The sequence below is a fragment of the Apodemus sylvaticus genome, chromosome 2 (genome assembly GCF_947179515.1).
Source record: "Apodemus sylvaticus chromosome 2, mApoSyl1.1, whole genome shotgun sequence".
Taxonomy (NCBI): Eukaryota; Metazoa; Chordata; class Mammalia; order Rodentia; family Muridae; genus Apodemus; species Apodemus sylvaticus.
Window position 1 is genome coordinate 163,623,723 of NC_067473.1, and position 14,982 is coordinate 163,638,704.

Sequence of the window (14,982 nt, forward strand, 5' to 3'; positions counted from 1 at the left end):
AGGATTGGCTGACATGCCTGCCAGTCAAGTTACGCTCCTGCTTCCTCCATGACTATCCTCAGACTCTTATTTTCAGACTTCCTTGGAGGGTGTCTGAAGCTACCTCAAAGGATGTTGCCGGGAACAAAGGACATCGTGAGGTCCCCACACTCCTGGTAAAGATGCCAGGCCCAAAAGAACCTTCATAAGCAGCAGAGGAATTGGGGTAAGAGTATACCTATCCTGATAGCCTTCACCCACAGGAAGTAAGGGCCTGATTCTCACTCCTTCCACGGTACCAGCCAACTGTGGGTGACACTGAGGTGACATCTCACTGAGGTGAAATGACAGCCTCTCATGCAGAAGGCTTGGGTCCCTGGAAACTCCTGATTAAGTCTGTGTCAGACACCAAGCAAGAGGTCTATGTGTTAGGATTCCCCTGGGCTCCATAGAGGGGACAGAGAACCATTCGTCCTGGAAATCTGAAAACCAGGCCACAGAATGAGGTCCTCTCACAGGGGACTGTCTGGTTTTCCTCTGGGTCCCTCCATCCTGGTCATGGCTCCAGGGAGAAAACACACCACTAAATAACAGTCTGCCTGTGCTTTTGACACATGATCAGTTTTTATTTAAAAACATGCTAAAAACATGGTGTTCGTTAACGCGGGACCTGGGGTGAAGGAGATGCAGACAAGGCATTGCAAGCAGCAGAAAGTGCATTCGAAACCAATAAGCGTGCACTGCCGGCTCTCTGGCCACCCAGGGACAGCAAGGCAAGTGGAGGCCCAAAGGCCTCACTCCTCAGAATGCCCACGGAGGGAGGGGAGGCCAGGAGGCCACTATCATGGAGGAGGGGAGGGAAATGAGAGAACAGGGGCATGAGGAGGGATGCCAGGGGCCGTGGGGCAGAGAACAGACCCCAAGCACCTGGTACCCAGCTCCCTGTCCTGTGCCATGTCCCTGATCATTAGCACCTCCACCAGAGGGTGGGCAGAGAAGAGGGGACAACCAATTCCATCCACCTGAAGTGTGCTGGAGGCTTGACCACTTAAGTCTAAGTCAGGCCAGAGTGTGTGCGAGGGGAGACAGCTGAGGTGCAGGTCCAGGCTGGCGGAGAGAAAAGAGTGACACTGTGCCAGCTCAGAGGCACAAGGAGACGTGCACCCTGACACCTGTCAGTCATCCGAGAACAGTTTCCAGACCCTACCCTCTGAGCCCCACTGCCAGTCAGCTGGCCGTGGAGAAATGCCAGAGGCTATTTCCTTGAGGTCACCTGCAAACCAAGAGGACTTTCTGAGTCAGGTCTGCAAATTGCTTGCACGGGACCTGAGGAAACATCTCTGCCTTAGGCAAGGGAGGCCACGGGTGGGGGAGGTCTCACAGCAGGACCTCAGTGAGCTCACAGCCTAGAGTATCAGAGAAGCACTCAGCCGTCTCCCAGGGCCTTCCTCCATGTGGCCTTTCTAGCATTTGAGGGCCATTCCCCCAAGATAACCGAGGGTCTCGGGACAGCCTCTCTGAGCATGAAGACCTCTACCCCATGAGGACTCTGCAGATGGCTACACAGCCACACACAGCTAAAACAAAGAAAGGCAATTTGGGACTTATGATCTGGCCCTGCTGAACAGGCAGCTGAGGTGGGGCTGGTGAGGCTGGGGGACTTCAGCTATGGATCCAGGGGCTGGCAACACCCTGAAGCACTCTAGAGACGTGATGGTGACGAGGCAGGGAGGTGTAGTACCTCCTAAGGTACTGGGGCCTCGATGTTGGTGACATTAATGACAGTTTAAACACCCACAGACAGGCATAAACAGAGCTACCCTAGCCACCCACACTCATAATGCGGCAGGTGCCATGCTCATTTTCTGCCTGTGTAATGGGTCTACCTGAACTCTGCATCTTGGAGGTCCCACGGAAGTGGCTGCCATTCCTCCAATAACATCACAATCCCATCTCCTAGAACTGGCAACTTCTGGGACCAACCTGCTGAGAGTTCCCTGCTATCCTCTCTCACCCCCAAAACTTGAATCCTGAACGTATTGAAAGTTCCACACCCCTGATTGTGCACTGTTATTCAAGGAAGTCAGAAGGGTTATAGGTTGGTTGGATGTCATGGCTAGATTAGGGAAGACCTGGCCTGTGGCAAATATTGGTAAAGAGTCAAATAGAATGAGAAAAGCAGCCGCCACACGAAGGCCTGAGAATGAGGCGCTCTGGATCCCCAAGGGTGCTCGGCCAGTCCCACAGGCCGTTGTCTTTACGGAAGGACATGGTGGGTATCAGTGCCGGTAAGACTGCTGCTACAGCTTGGGGTACAGCCTGCCTCCATCTCCCACACCAAGCACTGGGTATCAAATGAGGGCCTCCTCCCCAGCGCTGCGGGGGTAATGGAAGTGTGACTTCTCAGAGTTTCCCTATCTTGTCTCTTTGAGGTTGCATGGAATATGGTGCCTGCCTCCCGCCCCCAGTGTGTACAGCAATGAGGAGGAGTGGTCCTGAGACCCACATGGCTCTCTCCTTTCCCCTCAGCAGCGCAGTGAGTCTGGTGGGGTTGGCCCTGGACGCCAGCCCTGCCTCCCTTCCTGGGTAATCCTGAGACTCTGTTTTCATCTGGGCGGAGGAACATGTCTGCTTCCACTGTCCAAAGCAGGGTGAGTAGAACAGGGCCTGAGCCAGAGGGGTTTGCAGCAGGAATGTGTGGGAGTGGCCGTTCGGGATGCAGGATGCTGGTGGGTCAGGAGGGAAGCCCACAGAGGGACCACGGGAGGAAGAGGAAACGCCACCAACTGTCCTGACTGCCCCTCCTCCCAGTAAAGTACTTCACCCTCCTGTGACCCACGCATGCCCCGCTGAGGAGGCTCCCTGGTTCAGGCAGTGTCCTCCCACCCCAGAGGACGACGCCCCATGCTTTGTATGCTGCCAGCCTCTTCTGGCCCCATCCATGGTCTCCAGGCCTGGCAGGACCCGGTATCGTGGCTACAACCTCTCCCTCGGTGAGTTTTGGGGAAAGACTGGCTCTTCTCACCCTCCAGCCTCGTGAGTGTTGCACAGTGGTGTGTCCTGACTGAAAGTGGATGGAGGTCCTCTCTCCCTACCCACCCCCACCCACAGGAAAAGGAAACTCAAACCATTTTATGGAGGCCAACACAGTAAAAAGTTATAAATCAGAAAGCTAACCCTAAACTTAGCTGAGAGATAATATTCCTGAATAATCATAATCAGGGTAAAATAATAATAAAAAAAAAGTTACACTACAGTATAAAAACCCGGGCAGGGCGCTCCAGGGGGCCTGACCTGGCGGTGCCACACTGCACCCTGGCAGGCTCTCTGGCTGGGCAGCCATGGACGGCAGTGGCCTCTGTGGGGCAGAGTCTCCACCCCACACAGGAACAAGTGTCAATGTGAGGAAGGTCAGGGGCCGACGCCCACCACTGAAGGGGCTTCCTCATGGCCACCCTGCCCACCCTGGCGTCTTTGGCAAGTATGCAGGTACAGGAGTCCAGGCGCCCAAGCCCTGAGGTCTCTGCATGATGCCTCCTCCCTGGGCCTCTGCCCTCCACGAGGTCTAAGGCCAAGGATGTGGGCAGGGGAGGGTGGGCTGGCAGGTGGTGCGGGGTGGCCGGCCATCGGAGAGCAGGCAGGAGACACAGCCCAGGCCCTCTTCCCTGGCACGTGGAGTCCGGGTGGAGCCAGGCGCCGCCACGCGCTCAGGCGTCGTACTTTTTACCCGTCCGGTGGATGTGCTGGAACAGAGTCATGGAAAAGGCCATTCCCAGGATCTGAAAGACAAGGACGGGACTTTACAGGGATGCTCCTGTGGCCTGGGGTCAGATCTCTGTCACTTAAGCTTGGGACTACCCTAGAGAACCTAATGTAAAGAGTGCATAACCTAGCGTGCTGGGAAATAAGGCAGAAAACAAAGAAATCATGGTCTCAGAAGCCACCAAAGCCCCAGCCTGGAACTGCACACAAGTGGACGTACCTCAGTCCCTTTGATCAAAGATCCCAAGGTACTCACATAGTAACATTTCTGGGGCATGGGGAGAAGGCAGGGTGCATACAGGACCTGACTCTCCACAGAGGTAAGAGGAACCCAGGTAGGAAAACAAGGAAGCAGGGGGAATGCGAGAGTCATTGCCATTCACGCTAACAAGCTCTATTTGGTTCTAGAACACATGCAGTGATTCCTTTGGTAAGCGTCTTGAACAACATCAAATCCCATTTATGCTCCCCAACCAGAAGCCTGAAAGTGGGCGGAGACGCCGAGGTGCAGGTAGAGGCCACCTGTGGCTGCAAACACGGTGCCAGATGTCATTTGTAAAGCTGGTGGCCCAGGGACACTGAATGCCTTCGGCTCTCACGGAGAGCGTGTCAGGTGACACCGGCTTCAACAGCTGGTCCAGGGCCCCGCCTAGCACGTGTGACCTCACTCAGAGCTCTGCGGCCGGGCAGGGTATCACTGCAGGGCTGGGCGCTGCACACCTCAGACTAGGCCGCTTAAGCACCACGTTGCCCCGGCTAGCTCGGGCGTCTCCTCACCTGCATGATGAGGATGCACATGCCGATGGTCCCCAGCACGTGCTTATTGTCATCAAACCACAGCTTCACTTTCTCGTAGCAGCCCTGGGGGGAGAACCACAGCGTAAGGTCCCGGGCCTGGCCTTACGTTCAGTTGGCCCTAGCCCCTCCCTTTGTTCTTAATTCTAGTCCCTTACCACCCTTAGGCCCGGTCCTCCCTAGTAGCAACATCCAACCCCTAGGCTCCACTTGCAACAGGCAGCTGCATTGCACACACACACACACACACACACACACACATACACACACACACATACACACACACACACATACACACACACACATATACACACACACATACACACACACACACACATACACACACACACATACACACACACACATACACACACACACACACACACACACATACACACACACACATACACACACACACACACACACACACACACACACACACACACGGCACTGGTGGCTTCACTCAGTGTACCCCTCTCCCCATCCCACAGTGAACTAATTCCCATCATGCCTCCTGCAGGGCACATCCAGTGCACATGGGCTCAGTGAGCCGGAGGCGCTGACACCCAGCCTCACCGTTCTCCACAAGGGGGTGGTGCTGTTGCGCCCACAGCCCTGGGAATTCTCCATGCAACATCGGTCAGGAACTGTGTTCTCGCCGAGCACTGGATACCAGTCTGTGTAGTCAGTGACCCCACAACACCGCATCTGTGGGGAGTGAGGCCAGATATGTCAACCCCACCAAGGCAGCTAGCCAAGAGCACAAGGATGGGGACAAAGAACTCCTCATCTCCTCTTTGAGCTGCAGCCAGGGCCCCAGAGGTTGTAAGTGATTCCTCTTTCCTACACCAGCAGGGGAAGAGGGCAAGGTGCCGTCCCTCTGGGCCGAGCACCGAATGTGTGGCGGAAGAGCCCAGCTCAGTGCTCACCAGCACCCTGACCTCCACCTTCCTTTGTGGGATGGGCCCTCCCAAGCTGATTCCCAGGGTCTATGTGGGGTGTGCATCGGGGAACAGAGACATTCCTGCCACCATCAGAGCCTGTCACCTGAGCCAAGCGTGATCTGTGACTCCTGAGGCCCGTGTCCTGTGCCTCACACACTCATTGCTTCACCCCTCCCCAGTAGCATCCCACGCTACCGCCTGACTCTTCAGGTCTAGGAAAATGCCCAGTGGGGATGGTTCTCCCAACGGCTCAGGCGCTCGGGCGCCCTGTGGCCTGCCCCATCCTACGCCACGCGGAGGCGGGGGCCGCACCTCGGCCTGGATGATGTTCCAGGCGTTCTTGAGCCCCACGTTGTTCTCCGTGTTGTAGAGCAGCAGCCCCTCTTTCAGGTCCTGCTTGGCATTCTCGTTCACCTGGCGGACGAGGGGCAACACCACAGGTTGGCTGACACCAGGCCCCTGGCTCTCCTCCCTAACCCACACCAGGCCAGCGGGGAAGGCTGGCGCAGCGTTTCTAGACAGGGAGGGGAAGGGGCTAGGGTGGGACCCTCAGGCCTCCTGCAGACCAGTCTGCAGGATCTGTTAGCCAGCGTTTCCCCGGGGTCCAGTCCCGGGGCCGTGCGACCTCCCATCTTGCCCCGCCCTGCAAGGCTTACCTTGTCCATGTAGACGAAGAAGAGGATGAGCAGGATCAACTCTGCGAGCAGGATGATCAACAGCACGATGAAGAACTGGAAAGGCGGGGGGAAACGTGGGTCCAGGGCAGTGACCATGGCCAGGGGTGGGTGGTGACAGAGAATGGGGGTGGGGGAAGGATAGGCAGGGTTCCCAGGCTGGGAGGCATCATCTACTCCTAAGCCAACCCAGACAGACCACATGTCAGAGAGAAATTGAGGGGGGTGGGGGACAGCCAAGGCTAAGGAAAGAACATTATAGAAACAATTTCTATGGACTTCATCTCGGGAGCCCCAGAAAACAACGGCGGGAACACGAGGCCCAACTTACGCTGAGGAGCAAACACTTGTTCTCCTTGATGGCCCCCAGGCAGCCCAGGAAGCCCGTCACCATGACGATAGTGCCTATGGCGATGACAAGGTTGGCTGCAGACAGCGAGGGGAAGCTGGGGGAGAAGGTGGCAAAGTTGCCCTGGGACACGGAGAGCCAGATGCCCACTCCGAGCAGACCACAGCCACAGAGCTGGAGGGGGAAGAAAGCGGCGGTTAGACCACCAGCGCTCCCACACCACCTCCCATGCACGCGCCCCACCCCTGACTCCGACATACAAAATCATTATGAAAAGCTAGGTACTGTCACAGACCCAAGGCCTAGGGCACGCCCCCTGGCCACTGCGTGCCTCAGTCTCCCCTCCAGTGAATGGGACGAGGCAGCCTCATAAATCTCACGAGGTCTCTATGAAGATCAACCTCAATGAGACGAAGGGAAAAATAGAAAACTACACAAATGTGCGCTCAGGTTGCTCCTCCGGGCAGAGAAGACTGCCATGCTCAGGAGGGAGGCTGGAGCTGGGGTGACTGGTTGGTCTATGGGAGAGAACCCACGGCACTGGCTCTCAAAGGCAAAACCTTGGTGGGTGTTTCTTACTACCCTGAACAGAGGGTCATGTACCCACTGTTCTCTGAAGTCTGGAAAGCAAGTCCGTGGGTAAAGGGAAGAAGGTACTCATGGGCTGGCTAAGGGGCAAGACACGGGAGTCCATGCTGTCTTCCTGTGTTGGTGACTCTTCATTGGCATCTTGATGAGCACCACCAAACACACCTCTGCGCATGTGCGTGCAGGTGTTTCCAGAAAGCCTTAACGGGGGCGGGAAGACCCAGCCTGAATGGGCGCGCACCATCCCTGTGTCGGGTTAACACACTGAGAAAGGAGGGAAGAGCGAGCATTCTCTCTCTGATCCCTAAGGTAGGATGTACACAGCTGGCTCCGAGCTCCTGCCGCCATGCCTTCCCTAGCCCCATGGGCTGTCCCCTCAAACCGTGAGCCACAGAAAAAGTCCAGAAGTGGCTTTTGTCAGGTATTTTATCAGCGCAGTAAGAATTAGCACACCTCACCATCCACAGAACGAATGGGCCTGTAAACTGACTCTCTTCCCCAGCACCCCCTGAGCCATGACCTAAGCCAGCAGCTCTGCCTGGGAAAGCGCCCCTCTCACGGCTGCAAACCTCCCCGCCTGCCTGCGCTGTTTGGCTCAGTCAAGCTGACACTCTCTGCTCGCCCCACTCGCACCCCAGCTCCAGGGAAGTGTGCTGAGGCTGTGGAGCCAATCCATCAGTCAGCCAGTGTGTATTGAGTACCTACAACACACAGTATTCTGAGTCAGAAAAGCTGCAGCCACGTTAGAGACCTGCCTTCCAGGGGCCTCCATTCTAGCTGAACAGAAACAATAAAAACGCAGCATCTACCAGGATTCAGTGGCGCCAAATAATGGCTACAGGAGTTTAGAAGAGACAGTCACTATCCGGGTCAGAGACACCAGTTGGAGGGCACGCAATCACCAAAGGATAGGCGGACATGTGGGAGGCCTGAGATGGAAGACAAGAATTTTCCACGCAGAGAGAAGGACTTGAGAGTCACGGTGTGGGCTTCCCCTCAGCTCTGCCTGCCTGGGCACTGTGACCGTCACACCCCAGGGGTGCTGATCCCTTCCCATGGAATAACACGATGACTCTTCTTGGCTGTCCATGTGACCACATCAAAAGTTAAAACTCAAGAGGCTGTGTATACCTGTGAGGGATTTTTCTTTACTGAATTATTTGAAGTGGGAAAGACTCACCCTGGCTGCCGATCTTTTGAGGTGGGAAGATCCACCTTAAATCTGGGCCACACCTTCTGGTGGTAGCCTAAACCAGGACAGAAGAAGGAAACGCCTTTGCTCGTTCGCCTTAACTACTGCCGGTGTGCCTGGTACTAGATATTGATTAGATATTAGCTCCCGATATTAGAGCCTGTTTCTTCTAGATTCTGGTATATACTAAAGAGCAGTGGAGACAGCCAGCCTCATGGACTGAACAACCACTGGAATCCTGGAGGAGATAGATAGTCACTGTGGGAACAGCAGGACCACAGTCTGTAAATGACTCAAATAAATCCCACTTTGGCTGGGGTGGTGCATGTCTTTAATCCCAGCACTTGGGAGGCAGAAGTAGGTGGATCTTGGCGAGTTCAAGACCAGCCAGTCTACAGTCTACAGAGTGAGTTCCAGGACAGCCAGAGCTATGTACAGTGAGGGCGGCTGGAGAGTGGGGAAGAAACACGCACAGACAGGGAATTTCACTCTGAGACACTCGGGGAGGGGGAGGGCTATCAGCTTCTAGGAGCTGCGTTTCCTTCGCTCATAAGCCTACAGACTCCAACCAGGCACATGGTCAAATGCCAGGGCCAGGAGGAAGTAGTGATCGGCCCTGGCAAACGCCCTGCCAGAGACGGAATGGAGATTCTCATGATCTCTCTCTCTCTCTCTCTCTCTCTCTCTCTCTCACACACACACACACACACACACACACACACACACACACACACACACACGACCAACACAAGCACAGATAAATGAGCTGATGGAGTGTCCCTATAAAGAGACACGGACGCTTCAGAAAAGGCTACATCAAGTCAAGAGGCCTCATTAGGACCATGACCGTCTGCCAAGGGGGACAAGCCGCTGTGTGACTGTCACAGAATGACCACTGTGGCATGTGGTAGGCAGAAGAGAGGGAACGCAGCTAGGGGACAGAACAGGACCTTGAAGGTAGGAAGACATGGGTGTTCTGCCCTGGGACTGAGGGTGACATGAGCTAACAGATGCTTCTGGCAGGGATCACCGCTGCTATTCCCCAAAGAAGCCACTGAAGGCAAGAGGCGGCCAGCACATGCGGGGACTCCTGCAATGACTAGGGAAGAGCTGGTGGCCACACGTCAGAGGAGTATGCAGGAGCGATGAGACACAGTCCCATGGGAGACAGACAGTGTTCAAAGTGGGCTAGGTTTGAAGACTGAAGAGAATTCTGATAAATGGGACAACAGAATGGCCCAGACTATACACACACACACACACACACACACACACACACACACACACACGCACGCACGCACGCACGCACGCACACACACACACACACACACACACACACACACGCACGCACATAAACTATTTCTAAGCCAAAGATGATTTGGGGAGCTGCAGGAGACCCGAGGTAGGTCACATCATGGCTTCTGTGCCAGAGGGACAGAGACCATGTTGAGGTTCCTAGGATCAGAGCCACTATCACCTCAAAACCTTGTAACAGGAATGGGTGCACGCGAATGCCCTCTGTGACCACAAGGTGGCGCTCCAGTCTGGTTCAGAAGCTTGTTGGGTTGGCCATGATGCCCAAAACTTGCATCCAGACTTTCTTCAATCCGATCAGTTTTCTGAGCTGCCGTCTCAATTTTTCTTTCATTAATCATACCCTGGAAACTTCATGATTCTGAACTAAAGATTTATGGCTCTATAAATCGGACCCTAGAATGAGTAACTGAATACCCTCCTGGGGCTGTAAGGTGCCCCCACCATCCTGCTACTGCCGGCCTCCAGGGCGCCCATGTTAAGGCAGAGCCTTCTCCCATCCCGCTCATCAGAAGCAGGTCTGCTGGGTCCCTTCTATTCTTGGGGAGCTCCTGTGGTTTTCAGGAGCATGTCCATGGGAAACTTCAGCAGTTCAGAGCTTCCCGGGGCCATGTTTCTCCCAATTGGTTCTCTGACTTCACAGCCCACAATATTCAATATGGTCATTAAGCTTCCCAGGCATCAGCTCAGGAGCCTGAGCCCCCAAATTCACGGTTCACCTTACTTCCCACCTGAGGTCTCACCAGGCTGAGATCCAGGCAGTCCCAGCATAGGGAACCTGAGCCCAACTCCTGGACAGCCTCCTTCCAAAGCCCCCAGACCCATTCCCAGCCCACCAGGCCCCTTTAGTCCTCTCAGGCGACCTCCTGTACCACAGCACATGCATAAAGCGACCCTTGTCCTTGGCGGTCTCCTGTTGACATAAACCTTCTACTACGTGACCCAGCCCCACCTGAGGCTCCAGGAAAGAAGAAAACAAAGATCGGGGCTTCGTTTTCCAGCTAAAGACTGGGGGAGATATGAAAGGCACTGCCAGGCTGGGATGAAAGCCTGCTACTCTCCAGCTTCAGCTGCTCCTTCTGTGTCTGCTACTCCCTAGGAGACCTGCCTGCCAGTAGCAAACTCTAAGACATCCTGCCTCAGTCCCATCCACGCCAGACCCGTCCGTCTGTCTGTCCTGGACCTGCTTTTCAGTTTACCCTACAGAAAGCTGCTGGAGCCCTTTTCAAAACGTCTCTCTCCTCACGTGGGTCTTGTGCACCCTGAAGATTCGGTAGCTCTCCAAGGCTGGGTCCTCTTTAAGCTGTGGTTTAGATTGGATCTCTGCTCTGTTCACTTCTAGCCCGGGCCTAGCCAAGCTCCAGGAACGCTGCTTCTGCCCCCTAGACCAGTGGATCTCAGGCAGGAGAGTTCCTGCTCGCTGGGGACACCTGGAGACCCTTCCATTGTCACAACTAAAGTGGGAGAGCACAGGGGAAATGCTTTTGGCATGAGGAGCACAGAGGCCAAGGGACACAGTTAAATAAGCTGCAGTGCTGGGAATAAGATGCCACAGGGCACTGTTTAGCCTGATACCAAAGAGGCTGAAACCCCCATCTTGAGGCCCTCCCCAAGCCAGGTGCCAGTTAATTCCTTGAGAACACTGCCACTAGGGGGAGCACTCCCATTCTCCCTGGTGACCCTGAAAAAGATGGTAAGATGGCACAGACTCTCTGGGAGGCTTCAAGCTAGGGCAGAAGCTGGCCAGAGCTCACATCCAGTAGATGCCGCGGCCAAGAGAGAGGAGGTGACCTCAGACACAGAGGAGGTGACCTCAGACACAGGTCCACTGTGGGGTCGGGGACCAAGGCCTGCCCTGGGCAACAGGGGGGCATGAAGACAGGAAGCCAGCTCTAAAGTCAGAGTACCAGGGCCAGGGTGAGGCAGGAGGGCGGCAGGGAACCACCTCTATCCCTGTGGTGGGAACCACTCAGGAAGCATAAGGCTTTGGTGGCCCAGCCAAAGCTGGGTGCCGGAGAGCTCAGGAAGTGGCATTCGAGAACATTCCCTTCTAAAACCAGAGGGTTGTCTCAGCTGAGATGACCGAGCTGCCACAGAACCCAAGGCTGGAGAATCTGGGGCGAGGCAGAGTGACTCAGGAGCACCAGGACCCAGCCACTATAGGCACCAGCTAAGTGGGGTCTTCCGTTCCCTCATGTGGTCCAGGCCTGATTGGAACCTGTCTCTAAGCAAGAGCAAGAAAGGTGGCTCCTAAGCTTCCTCTGTAGCTCACTCAGCCAAGCGCCTTTCAAAAGTTTCATTTCAGGGCTGCAAAGAAACCAACATCCGAACTTGATAAGACAAACCCCTAACCTAACGCATGAGCCCAGCCCATCAAGGCTGGGACGTAGGTCTGCTCTGCTCATGATATATCTTCATGGTCAGGAATGGACCCCAGTCTTGTCCATGCACTGTGGCCGTCTGGACCTCATCCTGGTCCCGCAAAAGGAAAGGTGCAGGCTCCCTGGAGGACATGAGTCCATCAGCCTGTCTCAGGCTCCCTCGTCTCCTGGGAACTCACCCAGCACATGTCTAGCAGGTAAACTGAGGCCCCAAAGCAATGTGGACACACCAAGTTAACCCTGCAGCAGCCAAATCCCCCACACCATTAGCCACACGCTAACTGGCCACATCTCATCTTCGGGTTGGTACATACTGACTGATCAGGTTCAAACACATTTCTGTCTCTAGGTAAGACATCCACACAGGCACCCCGTTTCTCCAGGCGCATAGTTGCTTCAAATTCACCAGGTTCTGGGGATTCTATCCCCATCCGATGAGACTCCATATCAGCCCCACCCATCCAGCCTTTCACAAGGGAAAAGGTGGACTCTCCCAGGGTGGGCTGACCCAGGGCATATCACAAGTTCATGCTAGCCTTCCCCCCACCCCCAGACTTCTGTCACAAAAAAAAACCATAGCTCCTTTTGAGGTCCAGATTCATGGTCTTCCATTGTCTTTCCACCACAGGGCCCAGAAAATACTCAGAACGGAACACTGAATGTTTCTTTAGCAACTGAATTGGTAGGTGGGCGGGTGGGTGGGTGGGTAGGTGGGTGGGTGGGTGGCAAGAGGCCTGAGCAGGGCACAGCTCAGGAACAGGGGCACATGCACACCTACATTCCCACTCAAAAAAGAAGCTCCTTACATCCCCTGTCCTCCCCACTCCCGGAAGCTCCAGTCCCTGCTTCAGGAACTCCTGGCGTGGTTGAGGTGTGTTTGCCTGCCCCAGCCAAGCACAGCCCTGCACACTACTGGCCCTCTCAGCCCCTCTACCTCCTACACCTGAAGAGAGCTTCCCCAGACATGGGCTCTGGGTGTAGATTCCAGCAGTGGCCCTACGCCATCCCCGGGCCCCCCTCTTGGCCAGCAGGAGACATCGGAACACAGGGGCTCACAGCTTCCCCAGTGCCTAAGACATATTGGCATCTAATAAATTATCAGATATGGCAAATAAGAGAGACAATTGTAACGATTTTAATTGCGGTGCCTGACACACTGGCTCCTTTAAAAGCCTGCCAGCCCTGAAAGACACCGACCCGCTAAGAACTTTGCAGTGGGCAGCAGCGAGGATCCACCATGGCGGGAGAGGGGCTACTGCTTAGTATTACAGGCGGCCCTCTTCCCTCCCTCTGAGGGCTCTGCTGCTCGTTCATTCTCATAGCCATAAAGAGAGACAGCCGGCTGGTGGCTGGTGAGGAGGGGAGCCGTGGAGCACGTTTCCAATTCCACACCCAGGGAAAAGAAAGGACAAAGTCAGAGACTTCTGCCAAAGTCACCCAGCCAGCAGGAGGTTGGTGGCTGCAGAGATTTGCAAGGGCCGGAGGGGGGCAGCCACAAAGGCCCCCGGATCTGAGCTGAGTTTTCGCCTGCAGTCCGCACTCCAGTCCCCTCCATATAACTCCAGGGAAGGACTCTATTAACTGTAGATCCCGCTTCCCTGTGGCTAACGTGCATCAGTCCTCATTTCCGAGAGGCTCACCAGGAGCGACTGTGACAGGCCTTTAAATATTTGAACATGTGTACTTAGCGACGTTCTCTCCCAAGTCTCCTGGCCTAGGAGAGGGCTTTTACATCCTTCACCTCTGAGTCACCCTCTGCTGCTCATCTGTCTCACACTGAAAGTCACTCTAGCTGGAGGGAACCAGTGCAGGCACACGCGTCTCCCCTCCCACACTCGGAGCTCCGCCAAAGCCCCATTGGTTTGACTGGTAGCCGCGGCAGCCGGCCTGTTGAGTGTGTGCAGAATTTCAAACTGAATAGAACCATTCCTTGGTCGTTCTTCATTGGCTGCTGTTTCTCCTCACAAGCTCCAATTTCTTCACAGCTCCACTTCACAGTCCCAGCTTAGGGGTGACAGGGAGATCACACCCATATTTCTAAGCCCAATTTTCCCCCAAATAAACATTGCATAAAGCACCTGCATCCTACAACCCAGTTACATTTTGATGATTCCACCACCGGCTGGTTCTATACAGATGTGCTTGGGGTCTATGTGTGAGTGTGTGAGTGTGAGTGTGAGTGTGTGTGTGTGTGTGTGTGTGCGCGCACGCACGCATTTGCACATCTCGAGGTTGCTGCTCTTGAATATAACTCCAGAGTGTCAAGTCTCTTCACACACCCTTGTCACCTCTTCCCTAATTTCCCCACCACCCCTGACCCCCAAGTACAGAGTGAGCCCAGTTGTGTTTTAGTATCTATGTGGGGATGGGGAAAACCATGTCAAGGACAATCCTGCAAGGCCCAAGGACAGCATCTGTCACTTTCCGGAGCACTAAGGGCCTCAGCGGAGGCAAAACACAGACACCACCTCCCACCAGAGGCACCAAGGGCTCACTGTCCTCTCATCTCTGGGAGGGTCACGGCTGCCTATGACTCATCTGATGGGACTCTGGGGTCTGGCTTTGGCATATGGGGATCAGCTCCACACAGTGCCTTGCTCTTTACATGGGGTGGTGGGGCTCAGGGATGACCCAGTGTGAAGAGGAGAATCTGGACCTGTCCTGGGGTTCACAGCCCACTGAAGGATGCAGCAAGATGCTGGTCTACTTGGATAAGACAAGGGGTAAAGACTTCTTGCCGCCTACCCTGTGCTGTCCCGGCTCACTCCCCCAGGAGGAAAGGGCGCCCGCCCAGGGTGGCCGCCCCAATCCACACTCTTCCCAGGCCCATCAGCTTTCTTCGAAGCTTGTGTCCCTCCACCAGTTGAAATGGGCTGTAGTGTCCCATGTGGCTGGACATTAAGATGGGTAGGGGTGCCACGCCTGCCCCCCAAGGGTGCTCATGCCCCTGAAAGCATGATGCTTGAGGACCGGCTCCCAGAAGGCCCACAAGATGATGTGTGGC

At 55.1% G+C, this 14,982-nt stretch overlaps 1 protein-coding gene across 5 annotated transcripts in view; it reads right to left on the minus strand.

The window, feature by feature from the left end:
• Window positions 1-581: 581 nt before the first annotated feature.
• Window positions 582-14,982, minus strand: part of Tspan9 (tetraspanin 9) — a 190,023-nt gene continuing 175,622 nt past the window's right edge. For all 5 annotated transcript variants that reach the window (XM_052174946.1, XM_052174950.1, XM_052174948.1 and 2 more), the window contains 6 exons: window positions 6,486-6,677; window positions 6,137-6,211; window positions 5,793-5,894; window positions 5,113-5,244; window positions 4,519-4,602; window positions 582-3,758 (listed from right to left, as the gene is read on the minus strand). In XM_052174946.1, the coding sequence (XP_052030906.1) occupies window positions 3,687-3,758; window positions 4,519-4,602; window positions 5,113-5,244; window positions 5,793-5,894; window positions 6,137-6,211; window positions 6,486-6,677 (657 nt within the window). In that variant the 3' untranslated portion in view covers window positions 582-3,686. The remainder of the gene's footprint in view (window positions 3,759-4,518; window positions 4,603-5,112; window positions 5,245-5,792; window positions 5,895-6,136; window positions 6,212-6,485; window positions 6,678-14,982) is intronic.